Source organism: Parambassis ranga, chromosome 18 (assembly GCF_900634625.1).
Source record: "Parambassis ranga chromosome 18, fParRan2.1, whole genome shotgun sequence".
Lineage (NCBI taxonomy): Eukaryota > Metazoa > Chordata > Actinopteri > Ambassidae > Parambassis > Parambassis ranga.
The window spans coordinates 4,286,244-4,296,951 of NC_041038.1; the positions used below are offsets into that span (position 1 = coordinate 4,286,244).

Sequence of the window (10,708 nt, forward strand, 5' to 3'; positions counted from 1 at the left end):
TTTGAAAAAACTTTTTTTGCCTTTTGTTTAAATTATTTATTGTAATGTTTTTTTTTTATTTTTAAGACAAAACTAAACTAATTCTATACTCTTTGGTAGCGATCTAGAGTTTCATTACTCCAAACCCTAGTCAAAAAGTCCTTTAGGATTCCAGTAGAAAATTCTGAATAAAATAGGTTTTAAAATAGGTTTTCCTTTTTGAATAAAGTCTTATAAAAATCTACAAAAAATATAATCCTATAGGAAATTACAATTGAAATTCAAATCAAACAAATCCATCCATCCATCCATCTTCAGCCGCTTATTCGGGGCCGGGTTGCGGGGGCAGCAGTCTAAGCAGGGACATACAGTTAAGCATCTTGCTTCCAGTGGGATGCAACCTGAAAGACACACAAAGACAGAGCAAAAAAAAACAGTAAGTTCACTGCAAGTTACAATATGTACAATTGTCATTGCAAGTAATTAGATTTACTAAATCAGTCACCTTAGTGACGTTAGTGATGTTAGGCAGGTAACCAATAATTAATTGAGTTTATTAACTATATAAAAAGGAGGCGAGGATGGAATCTGAATTCTAAGCTTACTAAGTAGTACTAGCGTACTACACTTGGGTTCCATTCTTTCTCCTGCATAGTTTGTCCTCATCTGCACACTTCCGAGCAATCAACTTCTTCACTTCCTCTCCTCCCAGTCTAGACTTGGAAGTGATGTATCCTGGTGAAAATGTTGACAAGGATAAGGATATATAAGGATATATATATTTAAACATTGAAGGTAAATTGTTTGACTAGTTGTGACTTGATGATGTAAAATCAAAAAAAGAATATTCATATTGTTAAGAGAGCTTGTCAGACAAAACCATATACATTTAGCTTCATACATTAGAACTGTCTAGTTGTCTCGTTTCTCTGTTGAAATCAGTATTCAAGGAAGGTCAAATCCTAGTAAGTAAGTGGGCATTTTGTAGGATTTGCTTGTCCATGATAGATTTAATATAAATAAAATTAATTAAATATAAATTGAATGTTTACCTACCAATAATGTCAGAAACTTTGTCATGGCCCAGCTGTGACTTTGCCTCTTTGTTCTTGAATGCATTTGATGTTTTGCCAGTTACACTGTGGTTTGCAAGCACATGCCTTCCAACCTCACAGCAGGCCACATTGATACTGGAGTTTAGAAAACAATTATTTTTTTAATTTAATTTTTAACCGTCTTTGTATTTAGTAATCAGGAGACAAGATGATTAATTTACCTTTGCTGACACGGTTTCTTTGAAGAGATTCCATTTGTGACTGCAATTGGAAGAGCATTGTTTTAATATCTCTCAATTCAGAGAATATTTGATCCATTTTACTGTGATCCGACTGAAAGAAAATGTGAGAGATAGAAAAAATGTAGAATTAGAATAGAATAACAATGGAAAATACTTATACATGAACAGAAGCAGGCACAAAAATGATTCAGTGAGGTTGTACTTGCAGAGGTTTCAGTAGCCCTGGAACAGCTTGCCTCAGGCTCCTAGATAAAGGATGATAATGTAAAGATTAGGTGCTCCATCTCTCAACCCCTCACCTCACTCAAAAAAGATACATACATATAAACACACATACACTGAATAACTTTTGTCTCTCCCTGTAGCCAATTAAAATAGATTTTGCCATCTTGTTATCCATCTCCTTCTTTGTTTTTCTATTTGATGGATAAAATGTCTCCTGAAAAATGTTACACACACAAAAAAATTGACAAATCAAAGATTGACAAAACTATTTGAGCTGATATAAAATGTTTGACATACTTACATTATTCTCCTCATTATCTGAGTCTGAAGTTGATGACACAAGGCGTGTGCTGGGCAACGTTTTCCTGTGGCCACGTCCAGCACTGGAAGTGTTTTTGTGGTAGGGAGGATGTCCCATGTGGGTGGGTCCGCAATCCACTGAATAAGCATAAGAGCCATTCTGCAACCAAAAGAAAAAATCATCATACACAGCAAAAAATGTGTAGGCTAATGTGTATGACGTGCCCTGCTGGTGGCAACACTGAGGATTATTAATATTATTATGAAAGTATTTTGTGACATTAAGCTAGGTCATTTAAGCTTTGACTAGACAGCGGTTTCTGTAACCATGAAACGGTGGCTAACTAGTTAATGTAACAGCATATTATTACTAAAATACCAGGTCTATTAACAACATGACAAAAGCATATGCCATAATATACACAAACGCCGGATATACATAATTAAACTTCTGGGCATTAACATTTTTGTATCTACTCACCAGTTCTCCTGTTGTGTGAACAAGTTCTGGAGACGTCAGCAAGATTTTTGGCAGGTGAGCTGTATAAATAAATGTGTTTTTTTTTCAATCACAACAATTAAAATAGTCAATGATGTTTCTTCTTCTACTATTACTACTACTTTCTATAATAAAATTATATTATTGTCATGATCCTGGGTTTGATCCTTGTCTTGTTTTCATATTGTTTATTTTGTTGTAGGTTCAGTTTATTTCTTCTCTGTTCTTCCTGTGTGTTATCTTCTTCCTCTTTCTCTGCTCCTCCTGTCTTCCCTTCTGTTCCTCCTCCCTCCTGCTCTCTGATCCTCGGTCCTTCCCTCTCTCCTCCTCTGTTGAGAACTTTCACATACATCTTCACATCTGTCTACAGTTAGACATACTTCCTTTCTGTAAAATGGCTGGTTTATAATATCAAAGCTTGCAGTTTTGTTACAATTGGTTGATTATTTGCAGATTCCTTGACCCTGATTCATCACATCCAATTCCCAAGACCAGTGGTGTAGACCGGTGGTGTAGAGACCATGATGTTCATTCCAGTGAGTGTCCAGGAGTCGAGGAGGAACTCATTGAAAGAATTGACACTGAGGTCATAACCACATCAGATTAATTTGTTCACGAGGACTTCACAGCATTCATGACATCAGCCCTGACAGTTTCAGCGCAGAATTAGAGAACTTTGGAGCAACGCTTTTCCCAGGGTCAGGTATAACTCTTGCACAGTCTGTAGTACTTCTTCTGTCCTATTCTGTAAGGCACAACTTGACAGCATCAGCACTGGAGGACCTCCTAAAACTTAAATATTTTGTTACCATGTAATAATATTTTGCCACAATCTCACCACCTTTTTAAGAAACTATTCCAAGCCCCATCAGATTCAGTCACCATGCATTTTGTAAATAATTATTTGTAAAATCTGCCAAAAGGAAGCCCGCAGTGTCCTTATTGCACTGCACAGGTAGATGAAAATGATCATTTGAAGACAGGAAACTTCTATATCAGTCTCTATCAACTCAAATCAGAGACATCTTAGAAAGAGACTCAGCTTCTGTTCATACTGGAGGCGGAGTGATGCTTGCAGAGCAGAGATGTATGAAACACTCCCTCTTCACAAAGATGACATAACTCTTCTGTGGAACTGTGATGGACTTAAAGTGTTTATCTCCTCATCACACTCACTGTAGCCAATCAGATGTGTGATTAATGAACTCCCAGCCAAAATCAGTTTTAAGAACATTCTTTTAGCAGGTGTTTGGTTTTCAAGGGGAAAACCTGACATGTCTTTCTACCTCAAGCAGTTTGTGGACAACATTGAAACAATCAACAAATCTGGGGTGAAATGGAAAGACCAAAAAAAACAACACAGAGAAAAAAAATCAAAGGTCTTTCCTGTACTATGCTCCTGTAGCTCGATGTATGCTTCAAGGAATACATCAGTTCAATGGAGCATATGGTTGTGGCCAATGTCTGAATGAGGGACAGATTGTGGCAAAGGGAAAAGAGTTTACAAGGGTCTATCCAGTCATGGAAGTCGAGACAATCATGTTTTAGAGTGTGGTGACTGAAGGTAACTGAATGGCCTTGATCATGTATTTGGAGTTTAAACTGTCTCACCACTTGCCCTTTTGAATCCCTCCACTGGCTTTGATTTAGAGTTTCCCTGTGGACTACATGTACTGTGTGTTACTGGGAGTAACAAAACAACTGCTAGATCTGTGGTTCAACAGCAAGCACCACAGTAGTCCATGGTATATAGGCACACGTAGAGACCAAGTAGATCATCGGTTGCTGTCTATATACCCTCTGTCTGATGTACCAAGGGTTCCAAGAACTGTGAGGGAAGCACATAACTGGAAGGCAGCAGAGTACCGGAGCTGGCTGCTGTTTTACAGTGTCCCTGCGCTTGATAATATTCTACCAGCCAAATTTTTGAAACATTGGATGTTGCTAGTATCTGCCATCTTTCTGTTGAAAACATTTCAGAACAGGATCTGACAGAAGGAACTACCAAAATCAATACATTTGTGCACAAGATGCCAACTATGTATGGCTTGTGTCACGTGCCCTTTAACATCTACCAACACACACATCTGTCCTCATCTGTCAAACAAGGATTTTATTGTAATAAATAAATAAAATAATAATAATAAAATAAAATAATAATAATAAATCATAATAAAATCCTTGTTTGAGTGGGAGGACACTGCCGTTCTTAATTAAATTAATCAAATTACATTCAGGGCAATCTGTCAACACTGGCTGTCGGCAGTCTTTCCGGTTCCGACCCCTGAACTCTTTACTTTCGGTTCTTCAGCACGGGCCACCACAGTCAGTCGTGTTTCGCCTGCCGAGCAGGAACGGTGGGAGAGAGCTGGTGAGTGCTTCTACTGTGGTCAGGGGAGTCACTCTGTTAGGTTGTCCTCTCAAACGCTGTCGCTCGTCAGTAAGAGTGAGGAACGAGGAGCGTACGTAATGGATTCTTCAACTTTTTTCTTAGTAGATTCAGCGTTTATTGATGTTGAGCTTTGCAGGTTAACCCTTTAAACCCTGGCCATATTAAAAGAAAAAATCACCTAAAAAGACATTCCCGAAGAAAATGAGGAAATGCACCATAATAATAATGTGCATATGCATGTTCTTGGTGTCTAGGGACATCTAGGGACCTCAGAGAATGCATTTCCAGTGTTTAAAATATTGTGTCTATTAGTATGCCTGAGTAAATTAGAAAAAACTACAGGAGAAATGTAACAATTTTATCCTCGCTTGAGTTTTTTTCCTATTTGACAGAGGAAAACATTATGCTAACAATGATTCTATGTACACAGATGCCATTGATCACATTCAGCTATTACTTGGCTACAAATATACCAAATTTGATAGAATTTGAACAAAGAGCAAAGCCTTCACAAAGGTTTTAGTAAGGATATCACCAGGCGGACACTCAGTTTGGCACAATTTGGCACCACATTGCCAAATAGGTTACTATAGCTATAGCTAGCTTACTCATTTCCAGTGGAAACTGGCTGGAAAATACAATTTATATCCATTTCACTAGTCTATTGCCATCTACTGGAGCTTTTGGGTATGAATTTACCTTGCACTTCATCAACTTCTACCATTATGCACAGTGTCAAATCAATAGAAAAAAACATCAAAATGTATGATTTTGTCTCCAAATAGAGTAGTTTTTATTATAATAACTAATAACTAATGTACATTAATGAAAGTCCAACCAAATATTAGGTAAAGAAAATAAAAATAACAACAAGGAGAGGTGATGCCTCAGTGTTGAGCCCAGATGGGCCTGGAACCTCACTTTCCTCTTCTCTTCCCTCTTGGCTGTGAAAATAATAACAATTATTATTATCTGTAATTGCATACATATTGAAATACACATATTATGTAAATAATATGTAAAGACAGTATTGAATAGGATTGAATCATCCTTCTTCACCTCTGTTCAGCTGTTCCCTTAGGGGTTGCCACAGTCAATCATCACCACTATCCTCTGCATCCTCCTCTCTCACCCCAACTACCACCCTGCTGTCTACTATATTGTGTACACGTATATATATAATAAATCATTTTATCGATCAACACGGATATTAGCAACAAACAGTTTACACTTCAAAATAAATGTACAAAACTTACTCAACTTACTCAAACTGGGTCTATCTTTTCCAACGTTCAACGTTGCTTGCAACGGGGTCGAACGAATCCGGAAATTCCTGCCGTTGAAATTCTGCTCCATGCCCCTCTCGTCACGGTATCATGAAGAGATACGCTAGCTAACAACCTAAAAAAACCCTCTGACACTTACTGAAACTCACTGAAATTCACCGAAAGTCACTGAAGCACACTAAAGCAACTACAACCTCCACAAACACATACGCGTAGTTAGCTAGCGTTAGTGTCGTTGCGTCTAGTCTTTACACAGGGATTTTACGTCAGCTGGGTATTGTAGTCCATTAGATTTTTTTGTACCCTTCGATTCAGTAGCTTGTCCTCTTTCATTGGACTACAAACATGGCCGCAACCGTGGCAGAATTTGATCAGAATTTGAAGTAATAGTGCCTGTATGTTTTCGGCCTTTCGGCGGGCCCATCGGGTTAAACAGGTTAACCATCGCTGAACTCGGGTAATAATCTGACAGAGGTCATAGTATTCTTTAGCCCTCTTAGACATATTTATTTGAAACTAATCACATCTCTTTAATCATGGACGGATGAACTCTCATTTTATTCCTCTACTGTCTTTTTACTAACAAAATGGCGTGATGTACAAGATCAAAACAAACACTCCTCACAGAATTGCGCCTCGCTGTGGTGCAAACGAAACATTGCATCCCAGCAAAACAGCAGCACAACCACACATCACACTGAGTACTCTAAATAGAGAAAGAGTACTAAAAAGAGTACTTGTACTCAGGATGCAGAAAAAAACACATAAGATAAAATACAGACATGGATGTCTTCCACTATTTTAAACACCAAACTGCAAACTTGTTTAGTTTGTATTTAGTGACAGGCATGGTCATGGTGTCAGCAGCCATCTCTTCAGTAGTGCAATGTACCAGGTTCACTTTCCCCTTGTTTACCATGGACCTTTTAAAATGATATTTAATGTAAAATGTGTTTGCATCTTTGTCTGCTCACAGAGGTTTTAGCTAAGACAGCTGTTCCCTGGTTATCTTCATACACTACTGTTTGTATTTGTATTTGCTGTATATATATATTACACTCTTGTATATATTCTGCTTTACAGGTTGAGCTCCTGTAGGCTGTTTCTTTGTTTTCTGTAAAACTAAAGAACTGTTCTTGCTTAGGCTTATACAGTAACCTGTGGTCACCAGTATGCATCACTATAGGCTACCCAGAGCGCTGGTCCAGCAGCTCTCGCTGCCTGTCCTTGACACATTGTCTGGGCAAAACTTTTTTCTTGGTTGTGTCTGAGAACTATTGTGTGATTTGTTGGAATTTCCAGTGGGCGTGGCCAGTGTGGAGAAGCGGAAAAGCTTCTTACCTGTTGTTCACTTGTGTACCTGTTGACTTGTTGACTAGTTTGCCCATAATATGTATGAGTAGTACATTTAAATATATATTTTTTAATTCAACTGTGTTCATTAAACATTGTCCCAATTCACTTTATAATGATATGTTATGTTTCTTCTAATGGAGATCAATTTTTTTGATTTTTTGATTGAATTTTTTTAAGACAGATGTTAGGGCCTGATCCATCAAAAAAAAAATATAAACAGCGATTAAAAAAAGAGGCCCTCTAATAAACTCTTTGTTGCATATCGACCTACATACTGAATCCAAAAAGCTGTCTCTGTGTATTGGTCCCTTTACCAGCTGCTGTGTTCAAAGACCACATCTCTATCAACTACAGAGGAGTCACCATGAGGAGCGCTCACATCCTGCTGCTCTGCATCCTGGGAGCTGCCCTGCTGTCCACAGTGTTCTGCAACCGTAAGATGATATTTAATAAAAAAATATATAATATTATTCATAATTAGATGTTCATTCTCCACAGTATATTAACCACATATGATTTTCTTTAGAAATCGGTCCTGATAAGTGCTGTTTCACTTACTATCCAACAAGGATTCCCCCAAAACATATCAGTTCATATTACATGACTGATGACCGTTGCATGAGGGCTGCAGCCGTGTAAGTCTAAGGAGCCTCTCAGTACTCTTAAATTTTTGTGTTTTCTGTCACTGTTTCCTCACAGAAGCTAACACAACCTTCTCTTCATTTAGCTTTGTTACCACGAGGTCTAGGCATGTCTGTGTGGATCCCAGCCAGGGCTGGGTTAAGGACGTCATGAGGATTCTGGATGAGAGCTCCTTCCAGCTGCCTGGTCCAGCTTCAGCTCCAGCTACTGTGTAACAGTATAATCATGGCTTTGATATTTACCTGGAATTCATATTGACCTGCTTATCCTCTGTGTAATGTTTTTATATGCTTTGTATTAGCACATTATCTTCATACAAATACAGTCATAATGTCCAAACGTTGCCTCCTCTTTATTTCTCACCTGTAATACACTATAATGATCTGCTAACAAACTTACAGCACATTACTGCCTCATACTCTTTGTGCTTAAGTGTGTGTGTGTTTGTGAAGTGAACACTGAGCTCTGGTTAAGTTTAAATGTGTTCACTTTCTATGTATGTGCTCCAGTGTGTGTTATGTTTGTGTGAAGTTAAATCACACATTCAGCTAAAAAAATACCACACTGGTTTTGTGTTTAAGTGTAAATGGAACAAAATGGCACAGAAACACACCTGCTGACACACACACATGAAGCTGCAGCAGACGGGAACATGCAGTGGACTGTCCAGGTCGGTGTGGCTCTCCTGAACGTGGCGTGGGTCGCCCTCTTTTTAACACCACATCCTTTCTCAGGTAGAAGAGCTGTTTTATCCAGACACAGACAGAAAGTTCATTCAGTGTGTGATGGTGCTGAAGTGCTGTGTGTGTTTTTATTGCAGTGTTTGTGCAGAGGAGAAGCAGCTCTGAGGAGGAGATGCTGTTCAGAGAGTTTTGCATTCAGCCTCCGTCTGAGATCCTGTTTACACATATTCATAATATTTCCTTCCCCCCGTTTTCCGAAATAACATCGTTTTCAAAAAAGTTTCAGTTTACATTAACCCGCATAAATACGTTCCCAAGAGCCATCATAACTACGCCAGGCCTGTGGGTGGCAGTGTAGGAAGAAGGAGAAAGCCGAGCAATCAGAAGTCTCATCAATTCAGTCTGGATCTTTGTGTCAGAAGCATTGACAGTAAAAACTATGGACAGAGCCTCCGTGACATCACCCGTTTGTTTCTGAAGAGCCGTTTTGAGGCTCGGTGGGAGGTTCCGGGACTTGATGACCGCCGCCATGTTGGCAGCGTCACGTCAACTAAAACTCCGATTATGGACAAAGAGGGGGAGCACGAGCGGGGTTTAGGGGGGCGGGCGATCGTGGAAGCAGGAAACTCACACTGTGATACGTCAACTGTCTGTCACTCAAGCGGCAACGCCCATAATTAGGCGTAATTTTAAGTCCGAATACCATTGAAACGAGTGAGTTGTAAAAAAATTCACCCTCCCTACAATTGACACTAGCAGAGAACCTATCATCTGAGACCAGAGTGGTTTTTTGTACCAGGCTGTAAACATGTTTTTTTCTGCTGTGAAGTCGGCCATTTTAACATGGGAGTCTATGGGAAATTACTCGCTTTTGGAGCCAACCCCCAGCTGTTGCGGCGTGAATTACAAGTTTTGACACTTCCGCATGGGCTTCCACTTTGAGCCCCGAAGGTTGCCGCTTGGTCAGAAGTTGTTCCAAAGTTGCTGAACCTGGAGACCTAACATGTCTCTGCTCCTCATATTAAGAGGAGCTGTATCAAATGCAAACACGTAAAAAGTGATTACACCAACAGAAATGCAAACGCTACCGGAGGTATTTTCAAAATACCCGGCTATGTGTAAACGGGGTCTGAAGAAACCACAAGAAGGAGTGGCGAAATGTCTTCAAAAAACAATCTTCCGAGTCCAGTTGGCTCGATTTAAACTATTGGAAAAGTGTGCAAAAATACTAATTCTTTTCCTTTTTTACATTTAATTGACAATACATACACTGTATTGCCAAAAGTATTCACTCATCCATCCAAATAATTGAATTTCCAGGTGTGAAGGTGTTCCAATCACTTCCATGGCCACAGGTGTTTAACACCAAGCAGCTAGGCATGCAGACTGCTTTTACAAACATTTGTGAAAGAATGGGCCACAGCTCACTGAATTTCAGCATGGTACTGTGATAGAATGCCATCTGTGCAGCAACTTAAGTCCTTAATGGCCGCTTGGTGGTTTAACAATATAAAAAACTTGAACACCTCACACTAGTGCTAATTTCTCGTCCTTAGGGCTCCTCAACATTCATCAGGAGGAGTAAGATGACCTAACTCCCAGCTAAATCCAGAAGCGGTGGGACAGACAGCTGCCAGTCTGATGCTAAACATGTTTACCTCTGCTGAAAAGTGCACAAGTGTTAACACGTGCTGTTCACACTGCAGCCTCTAGGGGCTGGCTCCAAAAGCAAGTCGATTTACACTGTTGGAAAAGTCACTGGAGCTTTGTCCAGAGCTTCGTTTCTTAGTGTCAATGTTTATTCAAAAGTGCACATTAGTATCTTTTTCAAAATATACAATACAATATAAACTGTTCATAATAAATAGAAGAACAATTAAAACATGTTTTTATTTTCGTTTTTTAGGGCCCGAGCACCCCAGCATCAACTTTGACCTTCAACTACTTTGTCATACTTTAAGCTACAGAAACTGTTAAACTATCATTCTGTTTAGCTATTCGACTACATTTCAAATTGTGTTGAACTATTTTTAAACTATTTTAACTATT

At 39.1% G+C, this 10,708-nt stretch overlaps 1 protein-coding gene across 2 annotated transcripts; it reads left to right on the plus strand.

Annotated features, from left to right (window-relative positions):
• The first annotated feature begins 4,588 nt into the window (after positions 1-4,588).
• On the plus strand, positions 4,589-8,315 carry LOC114451038 (C-C motif chemokine 5-like). 2 transcript variants are annotated; one of them, XM_028429559.1, is made up of 4 exons: positions 4,589-4,671; positions 7,652-7,768; positions 7,861-7,969; positions 8,062-8,315. In XM_028429559.1, the coding sequence occupies exons 2-4, from the start codon at positions 7,699-7,701 to the stop codon at positions 8,189-8,191; spliced, it is 309 nt and encodes a 102-aa protein (XP_028285360.1). In that variant the 5' UTR covers positions 4,589-4,671; positions 7,652-7,698; the 3' UTR covers positions 8,192-8,315. The 2 variants fall into 2 exon arrangements, with proteins under 2 accessions (XP_028285360.1, XP_028285361.1); XM_028429560.1 differs by having other exon boundaries at positions 4,641-4,762.
• The last annotated feature ends 2,393 nt before the right edge of the window (positions 8,316-10,708 follow it).

What these genes read in the sequence shown, in the direction of transcription:
- LOC114451038 (XM_028429559.1), top strand. Translation starts at nt 7,699, where the DNA reads ATGAGGAGCGCTCACATCCTGCTGCTCTGCATCCTGGGAGCTGCCCTG. An exon ending in GTCCACAGTGTTCTGCAACC is followed by an intron (nt 7,769 to 7,860) that starts GTAAGATGATAT and finishes GATTTTCTTTAG; the next exon opens with AAATCGGTCCTGATAAGTGC. An exon ending in TGCATGAGGGCTGCAGCCGT is followed by an intron (nt 7,970 to 8,061) that starts GTAAGTCTAAGG and finishes CTCTTCATTTAG; the next exon opens with CTTTGTTACCACGAGGTCTA.